The 16,093-nt window shown below is 34.1% G+C and overlaps 1 protein-coding gene across 1 annotated transcript in view; it reads left to right on the top strand.

The window, feature by feature from the left end:
* The window catches only part of myo10 (myosin X), a 105,869-nt gene that overhangs the window by 15,381 nt on the left and 74,395 nt on the right, over positions 1 to 16,093 (top strand). Inside the window, exon 2 of the mRNA XM_056479884.1 lies at positions 9,765 to 9,863. Coding sequence (XP_056335859.1) covers positions 9,765 to 9,863 — 99 coding nt within the window. The remainder of the gene's footprint in view (positions 1 to 9,764; positions 9,864 to 16,093) is intronic.

Below are 16,093 nucleotides of genomic sequence, written 5' to 3'. Positions count from 1 at the left end.
TTTACGACTGACTATATTAAAATAACATTATTTCCAATTCAGTGCAAATACAGTAGCCTAAGTGTTGCTTCACAATAAAGATTTATCTGAACAGTTTACACAATGTAATGTTTAACAGTCTCAGAATCTATTTTCTGTAAGAATTAATTCTCATTAATATCCAAACCTTGAAAAAAAAAAAAGAAATGTATACAAATATAATGTACAGTTGAAGAATTATTATTGCCACCTCGCCACATGCGGCATTAGTGGTCATTTTGAAGTGTCACCCACTGTACTGTAGGTTTCTTGATTTCTGAGAGATCGTGTGACACAGGAAATAAAACTTTGGAATCATTTATTGAGCTTTTAATATCTGTTTTTTTACAATACAATTGCTTTTACTGTATATTATTTCAGATTAGTGAACATAATAGTTTTTTGTTCTTTAGGGAACCCAAAAAGGTTCTTCTGTGCCATTGCTGTGAATAAAATAAATCTGTTTTGGAATCTGTATTTTAAAGAGTGGAAAGAACCAATTCTGTAGTTGAATGGTAAAAGTTGTTTATCAACTTTTCCAAAACTGGATTGGCTGGTTTCCAACAATGTGTTTTGATCACAGTTTATCCCTGAAAATCTAATTTCTTTTCTTGTTACCGTCTTTTCAATTGATTAAATGCACTTAAATTTTTCTTTTGCTTTTTAAAAATGTAAATCAGTAGTAAATGTTAATGTGTAAGCACACAGAATAAAACTGACAGTTATGAATATGTTTAGTAAACTGTAGTATGTGTGTGTGTTGCAGTCATGAACTGGTTGAACAGTTATAATCTTTTCATGTTTGCAGATAAACAAAGCCGCTTAACTTGAAAAATGCTTCTGTCATGAAACTTGCACACATTCAAGTTCTGTGTCTTAACCGTAGACACATTCCTGGATGTCCCCAATGTGAGGTTTAGCAAACTTCTGAAGAGATTTTTTTGTCTTTAAAGTAAGTTCACAATACAAAATGATGAATATTTCAAAACATTTTTTCGCGTTAATTTCTTAACCTGTCTCTAGAGATGCACTACACATTAGACTAGTGTGTGGAGAAACATATTCTCATGACTCATGTCGTGTATGAAGCTTTTGAGTCAAATGTTGGGAAACGGTGTCACTGTGTGTCCTGGTTTACTGAAGAGATGGGGAATTGGATTACAGGCCCAGGATTTCTGAGATAAACTTGTTTAGGGTTTCCTGTTTGTGTGAGTTAGAGATGGACTAGCGCGATGGGGCTAACTCTGAGTTTTGAGCTTGTTAAGTCTTTTTTAATGAAAGCAAATCCAGTATACACTGTTAGACTGTTTACGGATATTTTACTTTTTACAGACTTTTCCCACAATTTTACAGTTATTTACTGCAGTAACTTACTGCATATTAGGAATTTGCGATTTTCTACTGTAATCAACTTTGCCGCAATTTTACAGTTATTTACTGCAAATACGCATAGTAAAATACCACATACATTCTTTTCAATTCACTACTGTAATATGCACTGCATTGTTGGTCATTTTACATCTTTTACAGTAACTACATATTGGGAATTTGCGGTATTCTACTGTAATCAACTTTGCCACAATTTTCCAGTTATTTACTGCAAAAATGCCCAGTAAAGTAACACATACATTCTTTTCAGTTCACTAGTGTAATGTGCACTGCATTCTTGGTCATTTTAAAACTTTTACAGTAAGTACTCCATATTAGGTTTTTCTGTATTCTACTGTAATCAAATTTGCCACAATTTTACAGTTATTTACTGCAAAAACGCTCAGTAAAACACCACATACATTCTTTACAGTTCACTGCTGTAATATTAACTGCATTGCGGGTGATTTTAACATTATAACAGTAACTTACTGCATATAAGGAATTTGCGGTATTCTACTGTAGTCAATGTAAGTTCTGCTACACTAGTTGAAGACAAAAATGAGGTAGATGGTAAAAATCATTAATTAACTTCGATCAGAAAATTTATTTCAAATAGACGACAAGTGATGAATGAAAATTACTTTTGTAAACCATTTAAAATGGATATAATAACAATGAATAATAAAAATACTTTATGCATGATCTTGTCACTTGTTTGGAATTTATTCAGTTCAATAGTAAACACTAAAAATAAAAATAAAGATTATTTACTCCAATGTAAATAAATTACAGTAAAAGTAATGTAAAAATTGTCATACTGTCAAATTAAAATGTGGTAAAAGGCATTTTATCATAAAAAGAAGTTGCAGTTAGGCTATTTCATTGTAAAATGAAATTGCGGTAGGGCCCTGCTACTGTAAAACACATTTACAGGTAAGTTAAGGGGAATTTGCAGTAAATTGCTGGCAACAGTGCTGCCATTAAGTTACCGCAAAAATGCAATTAAATATCTTACAATGTAGTTTGTGTCTTTTTCAACAGTAAACATTGCCTGTAGGAGCCATACATTGTATATTGGCGATTGGCTACAAGGTGTCAGTAGGAGAGTATATAACTGTGGCTTCACTGCATGGAGGAGAGAGCGTTGGTAGGAAGCACACAGTTTTTGACCGTAACTCAACATAACGTAACAACTTAAGGTAACAGAAAAGTGTGCATTATGGATTAAGGAAAATTGGTGAAGGAATTCTGTTGATTGGAAACTAAAGACGTTTTTGTTTGCATCTATTTTGCCTATGGACTCTGACTTTACGTGTAAAAAACTTGCTTGCTCTACCAACAATAGCGGCAATGGAACACCACTACATTGCCTGTTAATACTCCAAACACGTCACAAATATATTTCTATCATAGTGGCAGTCTTCATGCTGCTTATAAAATGTAAATGATTAGTCAAATTTAAAAGTGTGATTTCTTTCTTATTTGTTCACTTTTATAAATGGGTTACAGTTGATGGTGTCCTTTAAACATTGTTTTGACTGTATAACTTTGCAACAACATGTTAAATCAATCTTAAGTAGAGGATTACTTTTAGGTTGGAGTGTAATAGTATAATAGGTTTATGTGGATTTACAAAGTTTATGTTACTGGAGTGTAGTTTTGTCACGATAATGGAATTTCCAGCTTTATTACGATACCTTGAAAAATATTGATATTCGATACTGTGGGGAACAAATTTCGCAACATTAAAAGGATGTGAAATTAAAAGGGGAAAAATAACCAAACAATAAAATGCTTATACAGTACCTGTCAACAGTCCTTAAGACTAAAAGGCAATAAAAAAAACTAAATTAGTGCAATCTCATAATCGCAAAAGTGTTAAAATCTAAATAATATTTATCAATTATCTCCTTGCTGGTGAGAAGAGAGAGTGTGAGGGAGCTAAGCCAGTGTCCATACTAATCATACGCAATATTGTATCATTTAAAATAATTCAGGATTGATACTTATCGATATTTCTGACAACACTACCGGAAAGTATAAAATAGCAGTCTGCTAATACTCTAATCACTGCTAGTTGATATAGTTGCAAAGTTACTTAAAAAAATGTTTTAATGGAAAAATCCAAACAAAGTTTTATCATTAAATTTCTTTTAATACTTTAAAACACTGATATCTTAATCCCATAAATGAAATCATCACTTATTCTTTGCTTTTGTTTGCTATTAACTTTAGCATAGGATGTTAAAAACCAGGGAGATGCGCATGTGACAGTAATCAGAGAGAATTGGCTTAAATTGTCCATTTCCTCTACAGACGTTTGTCTTAGTCCTACCAAAGTTGTTTTTCATGTGGTCACTGTTTTTTTTTTCCTCAGGTCGGCAGCAACTTTGTGGGTTTTTGAAGTATAATAGTGTAATCTTTATATTATGGGCTGCAATAACTATTTTAGTCATATGACAGATTTGTGACAGTTTACAAACACTCCTTTAGCGCTCAAAACTACTATTACCAATTATTACTATTAGTAGGGCTGCACGATATTGGGAAAAAAACTTACATTGCGATTATATTGTCTTTATTATTTGAATGATTTTGAGCATAACATATTGTATAAAATATCACAAGCATAAATAAATATAATAGTGCAAAGATACGAATGAAATGAGCAATGTTTTATGGTTTTCAGGGTAGTCAAATACTATTCAGGTACAGAAGTTGAATTAGAAAATGTAAAATAACACTTGTCTTCATCATTTAATTCTAATTTAATAATCTTAAAATCTAATAATTCTTTAATAATCTTTATTGAAGCTACAAACATCACAATGTCTTGTGCCTGGATGCTGATACAGGCCTTAAAAACACATACAAATTGTAATCTTCCACTCTATTATATAAGTTTTGCAATAACTCCACAAATCACATGATATCTGTTTTGCCTGATTGTCTACTAATCCTGAGTGGACATTGCAGAACCTACAGTGTGATAATTGCAGAGGTGCACATTGCAATGTCAATGCTGAAGAAGCAGTATTGTTATTTAAGTAAACATAAAATGTGCAGTTTATTACCTTAATAAAAAAAATTGACTGTTACACTTTGCATTAATTTTACAGTTTTTTACTGCAAAAATGCCCAGCAAAATAACAATTCATTACTGTAACATGCACCGCATTGTAAGTTATTTTAAATCTTTTACAGTAACTTACTGCATTTTAGGAATTTGCGGTATTCTACTGTAATCAATGTAATCAAGTACTGCTACTGTAGTTGAAGACAAAAATACTTTGTACATTATCTGGTAATTTGTTTGGAATTTATTCAATTCAATAGTAAATACTAAAAATAAAGGTTTCGTATCAAAATGTAAATAAATTACAGCAAAAGTACAGTAAAATTGTCATACTATAACATTAAAATGTGGTAAAGGTCATTTCATCATAAAAAGAAGTTACAGTTAGGCTATTTTACTGTAAAATGAAATAAAAAATTACTGTAAAATAACAATAAAATTGCTTATCTCAACAATTTCTGTGACAATATATCGCACAACAAAATTTCCTTATCGTTACATTACTGAAATTGCACAATGGTGAGTAAATAACTTTAACTTTCTGTGTGAACTCTTTAAACTCTGCTGGTCAGTGGCCTTAAAGTATACTATAAATCTACAAAAATTGTGAACTAAGTATAGCTTAGCAATTGGTCTGATGAGAAAATGTTAGTCTTCATACATTTTATTTGGAATTTATTCAGTTCAATAGTAAATAATAAAAATAAAGGTTTTGTATTAAAATGTAAATAAATTACAGTAAAAGTACTGTAAAATTGCCATACTAAAAATTAAAATGTAGTAAAAGGCATTTTATCATAAAAAGAAGTTGCAGTTAGGCTATTTTACTGTGAAATGAAATTGCCGTAGGCCCTTGCTACTGTAAAACACATTTACAGGTAAGTTACTGTAAAGGGGAAGCTTTCCCAACGTTCTGTCAAACGATATGCAAAATGAAGGCCAGCAATTTTGAACTGAAATCAGTCGAAGCTTCATGCTTCTCTACACTGTTTCTGCACATAATTTTGGAACAGAGAGAGAAAGTGCTCAACTGTGTGTGTGTGTGTGTGTGTGTGTGTGTGCGTGTGCGTGTGTGTTTGTGTGCGTGTGTGTGTGTGTGTGTGTCCAGCTGCACAGCTGTTCTGTAGCAGTCTGATCGTTCAGCAGTTCTGTGTGTGTTTGTGTGTGTGTTTCTGCTTGTCTAAGTTACGAAGAGCTGTTGACTTCATGCTGTACTGCTTGAATAAGAGGATGACAGAGAGCATGACAGGTTAACAATGGCGAATTCTTAATAGCAAGCCATCTTAATTTGCTCTAGTGTCTTTTACATCCACACAACTCCCATCGAGTTTCCAAATTCCACAGATTGGGTTTTAAAACTGGCTATTTGTACTGTGGTCAGCCATAATCACTTTGTTGTCTTCATGTTTGATTTGATTTATGGTTGCAGTCTGATGTTTTCCATGTGTAAAAATGAGTGGTAAATTTATGTTCTCTACCCTGCTGAAAGAAAAAACAACAATCAAAAACATCACAGATGCTCTAATGACTTCCACTACAAATACCAAATAGCATTTTTTACCATTAAAACCAATACAATTGAATGATTTCTAGTGTGTTTTGGGACATATTCCATTACTGAAGTTGAATTGAATTCCATTAGGCTTTATGGTTTTAACATGCCACCAATAGAATGCAATAAAACTACCAGTAGACTCCCAAAAGACCAATATAGTTTTCATTTGTAACAAATGTAATTTCCGTTATAACCATTGCAAATTCTGTAACTACAGTACCCACAATGCAATGCATCACAGGCCTGAAAACAATGCTGCAGTGTTTGATGCAGTGCTGATAAGTCTATATGTGTGCATGTATAAGTGGGGAATGGGGTTAAAGTTGAGCTGTGTCTGCTTCACTGGGGCCTCACAACCAGTCATGCCTGTTCAGATTTCCATGTGTTTCTTCCATCATCGTGTGCACTTATACAGAATGTGTGTGTGAGAGAGAGAGAGCGAGGAATCTGCTCTAATGAGCTTCAGTTATTGGCAATCATACCTTTTTTCGACCTAATGTATGTACAGTCCTGCAGACTTCCAGAAGAAAAATGAGATCGCTCCGAGGACACTTAATCAAGTATCAACTTTATCTTCATTTGGAGAAATAAAATTAGACATTTGTTGTTAAAAATGAGACTGTTGTTGACAGAGTAAGATTATAGTAAGGGTGTCCAATCCTGCACCTGGTTGACCATGCAGATTTTAGCTCCCATTATACCTCCAATACACTTGTCTAGAGTTTTTTTTAGTGAATCCAAGACCATGATTAGTTGTTTCAGGTGTTTAGTTAGGGGCATTTTAAAAGGGTTAGTTCACCCAAAAATAAACACTCTGTTATTAATTATTCACCCTCATGTCGTTCCTATCCCCGAGACCTTCGTTCATCTTCTGATCACAAATTAAGATGTTTTAGATGAAATCCATGAGCGCTCCAATGCTCCATTGACAGAAATGGTTCCAAAGATGCTTAAAGTCCAGGGGTCCGTTCTTTGTACCTCGCTTAAATGATCTAAGATGATTTTTTTAATCTTGATAACTTATCTCTGGCTAATTTAGTTCTTCAAACAAGTTCGCAAATCAGGTTAAAATGTTTGGATGAACTAATCTGAGATTGCTGCGTGTGGTGTGAAGGACAGATCTATCGGTCCTCGAACTCATGATCATCAATGCACCAATTGGTCGACGGCACAGCATTGTAATGACATCATCTGATTGATATTTAATCATCCATGTGAGCAAAGTTTTTTAAAATTCGTAGCAATACAGTTTGCTAAATATGATACCCAATAGCTTTCCACATTTGTTGTGAGCTGCAGGCTTTACACTTTCATGTGTCGAGATTTTTTAGAGTAGATTTTCTTCTTAAGCCTATTCAGGTTTCTAAATAAATGGCTACTTAAATTAATTTTGCATCAAAAAAAAGAGTTTTGAAATGATCCTGGATCGTGTCAAATCATCATTAACTAAATCTAGCTCATTGAGTACGAAGAACAGACCCCAGAAAAGGAACTAAAAACATTGTCAAAACATACCATATGATGAAACTCCAAAAACACATTTGTGCACTAAAACAACTGTAAAAATTACTTTGTTTGCCTATTTTTCCACATCAGATAGGGCGTGTGTTTGCAATTTTTCTAGCACACAAAGAATGTGTTTTGGAGCTTTGTATGATTACAGCTGAACCACTGAAGTTACATGCAAAAAAATGCAAAACAATTTTTATTTTATTTTCTGTACTTTGTACGTCTTGTGACTGTTGCTGTCTATGGAGGATGAGAGAGCTCTTAGATCTCATCTAAAATATCTTCATTTGTGTTTCGGAGATGACCGAAGGACTTAGGGACTAGGCCTGTCACAATAATCAATATATCAACCTATCGTGCAATAGGTGAAGATGACCTCAATATTTTTTTTGCCGATGCAATATATATTTACAAGCTATTTTCCAATGACATTTACATTCTGCCTCACCTATAATTGCACATACCTAATCGGACATTTAATAGTATACATATTAGGACCTTTTTAACATCAAATGATGGAATCTAAATAATGATAAGTATTTGAAAGTGTTTATGGCTATTTGCTTTATTATGCTGTTATATAATCAGTGGCATAAAATGATCTCAAATTATTACAATGATATTGCTTATTATAACAATTTCTGTGACAATATATTGCACAACAAAAATCCCTACTCGTGACAGGCCTATTAGGGACTGAAATTGCACAATGGTGAGTAAATAACACATTTTCCCTTTTTCATTTATGGGTGAACTAACACTTTAAACTCTGCTGGGCAGTGGCCTTTTAGGACTTTAAAGCTACACAAAATTAGAAGTGAGTGTAATAGGGTTTGATCTGATGAGAAATATTGCTCTTCATATAGAAATCTTTGACATTTGATTATAGGCTTGTTGCTTTGGCACATATGGGCACATTTTGAGACCTTATTCTAAACCTATAAGATTAAATATCTATATGATTATTTGTAAGATTATTTAACCTATAAGATTATTATCTGGCATTTGCTCTGTATTACATGTCTAAAGTTACATTTCCATTCATCCATGTGCATACAATTAAAAAATTGCATTAAACATTTGCAAATAAAGCACTATTTATATAAAATCTATTTTTCTGGCCAACTGTTAAGAATTTCGTTTTTTCAAAATCCAGATTGTACTGGATTCGACAAAACCGATTTGTGTTGGGACAACATGAAGGAATTAAGTTAACTTAATAGTTTTTACAAATTTAAGTGAATTGAATATACAACAATCAGGTTGACCTAAAAACACCTCAAGAATTGTGTTTCAGCTTACAATATATAAGCAAACATTTTTATTTTAACATTTTTTAGCTTGTTTTTATTAAATCTATAATATATATAACATACAGCATGTTTGCTTAGTTTTTTGTATTATCCTGTGTTTTTTTTTTCAACAATTTTTCAAATTTACCAAACAATTACAAAATACTTTTGCTTTAATGGAAAACTGTATGTACTGTACTGTTTTTGCACACCAACAAGTAACCAAAACATATTGTCTAACAGTTCAAATGTTACTTTCCATATCCAAAGCTACAGATTTTGCACAGAATTTCACGTTTTTACAGTTTTTTTAAACACAACATTTAATAATAACCTTTATTTAACTAGGTAAGTCAATTGAGAAACAGTTCTCATTTACAATGACGCTCTGGCCAAGAGGCAACATAAACAGCAGATACGAAGCAGCAGGGACACAATACAATAACAATTTCACAGATGCAGATAATAACATATAAAACCAAGGAAATACTGAAAACAAGCTCAGTGATCTTGTACTATTAACTGGATTGAACTTTTAAAGCCTGATAAATGAATAAAAGTGTTGAGCTTTAAGGTCTGCTGCAGATTATTCCAAGCATCGGCGGCAGAAAACTGAAAAGAGTAGCCACCAAATGAAGTGCGAACTTTGCCTATACAAAGGTTAACAAAACTACTTGAGCACAGATTTCGACATGTTTTCTGAATGTTAAGAAGAGACTGTAAATATAGCGGATTTTTCCAATAAGAGTTTTGTAACTGGACAGAAATCAATGAATTTGTCGACTTGTGAATGTGTTTGTATTGCATTTTTCTTGCTTGATATTTCTATCCCACAGCATGTACTCAAACTGCATGTTTTATATCCAGATCCATAATTACCTTAAACTCGTGGCCCTGTTACTATTGTTCAGTGTGTTATAACCAGTGTTTGTGTGTTTGACAGGGTTGTCGTGTGTGGCTCTGGGTGGAGGATCATTATGTCCCCAGTACGGTGGATTCGTGCTCGGGCGGAGTGGTGGTCTTTAACACCGACTACGGTCAGGTAAGTAGGTGTATGCATTACACGGGAGCAGTGGCTGAACATCTGCTCTGTGCACCTCAGATCACAACGCACTGCTGAACAGGTGGCGTGCTCTCATTTTACACAAACACACACACACAGACACACTTCTGTTTGGAAAAGACCAGCAGGCTGTTTGTCGTCATGGAGTCTCAGTTAACTGAGCAGTGTCTGTGTTTGTATTTTAACGGCTTTCTTGAAATGTTTGAGTTTGTTTTTTATCTTCTTGTATGTTCAGTCATGCATTTGCAACTTTCTCTTGTGTCTAGCTGTCTTGTGTAGAGTCTGTTACCTACCGGATCTTTATAGGTTTTCATAGGTTAGGTTGAGTATCATTTTGTGTATTGGTGCACTGAAAAATAATGATTCATTGAATTGACTACATTTTTAAAGTAAGTGGTTGCAAACAATTTATATGGGCTGAATTTAAACAAACAAATTAATTTGAACATTACTTAATTTAATTTGTTTGTTTAAGGGTGCTTTCACACCTATAGATCCATTAGTTTGTTCTGAAACAGGGATTAAAATTGTTACAATGTTTAGTTTTGTTCTTGGTGCGGTTCTTTTACACACGGCAAAGTTTCTAAACGGACCAAAATAGGTAACATATGTGCGAGTAAACTCTCCTCACATTGATCAGTTTCAGGGTTTATTATTCAGAGTCCCACGAATTCCACTCAGCGGTCCTTTGTCATTATTTTAATTTGTGATGATGAGAAATGAGACATTATAAGAAAAAAGGTGCGCTTTATATGGAGTCAATCTAGGGCCATATAAACTTGCAACATAAAAGATAGTTTTGAAAAACAAAAAATAAAGTATTGAGCAAAATAAAAAAATAATGCACATTTCAAGTTTTGAGAAATAAAAAGGATTTTTTGGGGGTTTGTTGCCGAGTGTGACGTGGCTGGGATGAGAATCAACACCTCCAAGTCCAAGCCAATGGTGCGCCACCGGAAAAAGGTGGTTTGCCATCTCTAGGTTGGAGGAAAGTCCTTACCCCAGGTGGAGGAGTTCAAGTATCTTGGGGTTTTGTTCAGGAGTGAGGGAAGGATGGAACGTGAGATTGACAGGTGGATTGGTGCAGCGGCAGCAGTAATGCGGTCGCTGGATCAGTCCGTTGTGGTAAAGAAGCTGAGCTAAAAGGCAAAGCTCTCGATTTACCAGTCAATCTACGTTCCCACTCTCACCTATGGTCATGAGCTTTGGGTCAAGACCGAAAGGACAAGATCTTAGATACAAGTGGCCAAAATGAGTTTCCTTCGCAGGGTGGCAGGGCGCACCCTTATAGATAGGTTAAGGAGCTCTGTCACCCGGAAGAAGCTCGGAGAAGAGCCGCTGCTCCTCCACATCGAGAGAAGTCAGCTGAGGTGGCTTGGGCATCTGCTTCAGATGCCTCCTGGATGCCTACCTAGGGAGGTGTTCCAGGCATGTCCCAACAAGAGGAGACCTTGGAGAAGACCCAGGAAACGCTGGAGGGACTATGTGTCTCGGCTGGACTGGGAAAGCCTCAGGATCCTCCTGGAGTAGCTGGAGGAATTGTCTGGGGAGAGGGAAGTCTGGGGTTCTCTCCTTAAACTGCTGCCCCAGCGACCTGGCCCCGGAAAAGCTGTTGAAAATGAATGAATGAATGAAAAAGGAATTTTGCAAACAAAAATAAATTACAGTAAATAAAAATCAAATGTTTTTTAAATATTTGCAGTTTTTTAAAAATATATTTGCTAAATATTTTTTCCATTATTGCCTTTATAAAACCTGTCGTTAAATGCAACGCTCATTTTAATTTGCTTTTACCGCCATCCACGGCACAGTTTCCGTCATGTCTTACATGCCACAGTTCCTGTGACTCCACCCCCTTGTCAAATTAGGGCCAGAAAGTGAAACGCACAGAAATGTGCACAGAAAAAGTGCAAAGAGATAACAGCATCCAAACACACGGTTGACTGAAAGGCAAATCAAAATGAGCGTTGCAATTGACTTGAAAGGTTTTGTAAAGGCAATAATGGAAAAAATATTTAGCAAATATGTGTATATTTTTTAAAAATTGCAAATATTTAATTATTATTTTTTTGCACTACTTGATTTTTATTTGCAGTTCTTTATTTTGGTTTGCAAATTCCTTTTTTTCCTCAACTCAATTTTCCTTTTGCGTTTTTTTTTTTTTTTTTTTTTTTTTTTTTTTGAGATTTGCATAAATTTTTACAAATAATAATATTATTGTCATTTTATTTGTTTTATTTGTTTTATTTTTCCTTCACTTCGTCAGTTGGTGACGTTTTTTCCTCGCCACTGTCGCCACTGGCTTGCTTAAGGTGGAACTAGTGGAACTGTACATCGATGGATTTGCTCTTGAGTGTTTCAGCAGTGAAATTTAAACCACACTTAAGTGAACTAAAGTGAACTTCAACTCTGAAATCTGGACTTTACTAGAACTTCTATGTTAAGCTGCTTTGACACAATCTACATTGTAAAAGCACTAGTCAATAAACATAAATTTAATTGATTTTTTTTTTGCTCAATACCTTATTTTTTGTTTGCAAAACTTTATTTTATGTTGCAAGTATATATAGCCCTAGATTGACTCCATAGGCTTTAATTTTGACACCCACAGACATCATCACCAAATATAAATCAGAGAGGTAAGACTTTCTCACATAGCCTAATTTCAGTTGTCAAGGGTTGTAAATATCTATCTACTGAATCAATCAATCTAAAAAAACGTTAGGAAGAATTATGCATTATAAGCTTAAATTAGAGAAATAACAGATAAAGTAAGACTGCAGTCAGATCATGAAGAAGACCAATGTTGATCTTTCTTTCGAGGTGTCAGTGAACGATAAACGAAACTATAGGCCTTATACAAAATATTGTGAGATTAAAATATGGAAAAATTATCAGATGGTAATTTTGGTCAATTTTCCTAACAGATAAACAGCACTCGTTAATATTTCAGCATGCTTTCACTGTTGTATTCGACATAAAACGCACATTTGCCAGTAGAAATGACATCCTGCCTTACTCATAATTCTCTCTTCATATAACCATATATGCCTATTACATATCCATAGTACACTGTGATATAACCTTGTTAGTTCATTGGATCGTATTACTTTCTCACTAAAGTTGATCAGCTCCAGAGTTTTTTTCAATCGAGCTGAGACCACCTCATTCAGGCGATCTTGAACCTATTTATTTTTTGCCGCAGATCCGAGAGCGATTGCAAGATTTACATAAGCCAAATGAACTGGCCAAACAAGGCAGGATCCGAAACAACCGTCAAGGTGTGAAAGCACCCTAAATTCGGCCCATGGAAATTGTTTGCAACCACTTACCTTAAAATATTTTTGTAAATCCAATGTATAATTTTTTTCAATGTGCATAAAAACTTACAAGGGCTGACATTTTAAGTGAGGCGTTTTAATAGGAAAAAAAACTTTAAAGTGAACAATATCTGAAAAATTTACTCCACAATAACTTTACACAACAAATACTATTTATATAATAAGGTAACTATAATAAGGTAACACTGCTCACTGGGATACTCGATTCTGATTGGTCACTTGCAACATTCCAAGGTATGCAGTAATTCTCATATAACAGTCAAAAAAACTAATATCACAGGCTCATCTGCGTCCTTTGAATCATTGACCATTAGTGGATGTCTTTGCACTAAAGAGAAGATAATATTCATTATGTTAGCTCTTTAGGTCTGTTTTTACTTGGTCACTTAATGCGTTTTCTCGGATTGGATAGCTATCTTATTTGTAAAAATGGTTCTATTTAAATTTGACCACTTAAATGTGTCTCCGCTAAACAGATTGTGATCTTCATATGCAGCGCTATATGCAAATTTAACTAGGTAATGTTGACTTAAGTGTCAAATACACTGCATTTTAATTAATTATCCGTATTAATCACAGACATGTAAGCCAAATATCTTATTCTTTATACAAAGGGTTTTATCTGCAGGCTCCAGGAGGTTTTGTGTTCCAAACATCATCACACATCGCAGTCTCCGTGATCACTGCCATTATAGGCTAAATGAAACATCTATTTTTGCCATACAGATAAATGCAATACATCATTCAAAACTAGAATTTGTGCGTAAGCTTCTCTGCCAAAACAAAATGAGTAAAAGCTGTATTTTTATATTATTTTTCCTGACGCATGTCTGTGGTTAATGCTGCCGTTTGATATTAGTTACAGTCTAATATTATAATTTAATTGTTAGTGACCATTTAATTGAAATCAAAATATGAAAATTAATTTTCAATGTTATATTTTACTACAGTATGTAATATAGCTCTTTACATTTCGGGTGGAATAAACATTTGCATATGTGGTTTCAACAACCAGATGCATTTAGACCTGTCCAGTTGTGTCTGGAATGCGTCCCAGACCACCTCCCGAAGTGGTTTGAGCAATCAGATTTATATCCATCTCTAATGCGTTTCGGGGGGCATTTACACCTGCCCTTTACACGATCGAATAGCTATTCAATGAGAAGAAAACACATGAAATGTAAACGGCCCCTTTGTGTCTATGGTTATTGCTGTCTCAGCAGGGCTGTTCTGTCTCTGCATTTCTTTTCTGACTCTGAATCAAACAGCAGCCTGGTTCAGCATTGACATATTGTGAAAAAATTAATGTTGTGCAAAATTGATTCAAAGCACATGCGTGAGCTGCTTGTACGTCTTATGCACTATTAGAAAAATGCTTCCCACTTTATATTAGGTGGCCTTAACTACTGTGTACTTGCATCAAAATAATAAATGCAATGTACTTACTGTGTTAATAATGTATTGCAGAACACTTCTGGTGCTCTTGAGGTGGGATACAAGTAGGATTAGGGACATGTTTGGTGGTATTATTACATTTTTAAATTAGATTAGATTCAATTTATAGTCATTACACATGTACAAGTACAAGACAACGAAATGCAGTTAAGAGTGAGTTAAGGTATAAGGGATGGTCAACAAATGTAATTACAAATGTATTCACAAAAATGAATTACATGGATATATAATTATAAAGATATATTTACATGGAGGTTTTTAATCAATTATAAGTAGGGCTGCACAAAATTATTGCTATCGCAATACTCGTATATACAGTATACGTATCGCAGACGTGTAATAAATTACATTTATTTTATGTATTGGTTATTTATCTAAATTTGACCAATCAGATGGAGCCTTACTATCTTTATCCCCACCTCCTCAGTAGTTGCTGTTCTGCTATTGGCTTGAGAGGCCCAAAGGTGAAACTAGAGCTGAAAATAAATGCTAACGAGACAAGAGAGCAAAATGACTACAGCCAATGAGGTTTTCACTCATTCATAAAGACTAAAAGTTTACACCTTGACAGTTTTTTAGTCTGAAATAAAATTAATTAGATCTAAAAAAATATATTTGACCTGTTTTTTAAAATAATTTTAAATGTTGAAAATATTATATGGAAAATATTTTTCAGCCCATATCGTGCAGCCCTAATAATTAATACGATCTTAAAACGTGTATTTTCACAATAAGTATGTTGTAACAAATGATTAATTTCAGTGCAAGCACGCCACCCAATATAACGTGGGACTGAAAAATGTAACCCTGCATGCAGGTTTTAAAAAAATTCCCCCCAAAAAATAACGAATAAAAATAAAATGACTTTTTTTTGTTTCTGGATGCATGCAAACTCATTGTAAAATACCTCCTTGACAAGATTAAAAAACCTTTAAAAGAGCAGTGAAGTTTTTTTTTACTGTTTTACCGATTTTTGGTGTTTTAATGTTCAGTTATTAGGTCATCATCAGGAAATAAACTAAGCAAATGTACAAGCAGTCACAATTTCGAATAATGAGCCATTAGTTAATGTTAGTTAATGTATTTACTAACAGTAACTTCAGTATTTACTAATGCATTATAAAAATCTAAAGTTGTGCTTGTTAACATTAGTTAATGCATTATTAGTTAACATGAGCTAACTTAAATAAGGTTAAGTAACTTTAACAAAGATGAATAAATACCATAGTACATGCATTACTAATTGTTTGCACAGTGGGTAGGACTGTCACCTCACAGCAAGAAGGTCGCTGGTTTGGCTGGGTCAGTTGGCATTTCTGTGTGGAGTTTGCATGTTCTCCCACTGTTGGAGTGGGTTTCCTCCAGGTGCTCCCGTTTCCCCCACAGTCCAAATACATATGCCATAGGTGAATT

The sequence above is a fragment of the Danio aesculapii genome, chromosome 2 (assembly GCF_903798145.1).
Source record: "Danio aesculapii chromosome 2, fDanAes4.1, whole genome shotgun sequence".
NCBI classification, from domain to species: domain Eukaryota; kingdom Metazoa; phylum Chordata; class Actinopteri; order Cypriniformes; family Danionidae; genus Danio; species Danio aesculapii.
The sequence above is the reverse complement of the archived record's forward strand: the minus strand, read 5'-3'. Positions and strand labels throughout refer to the sequence as shown.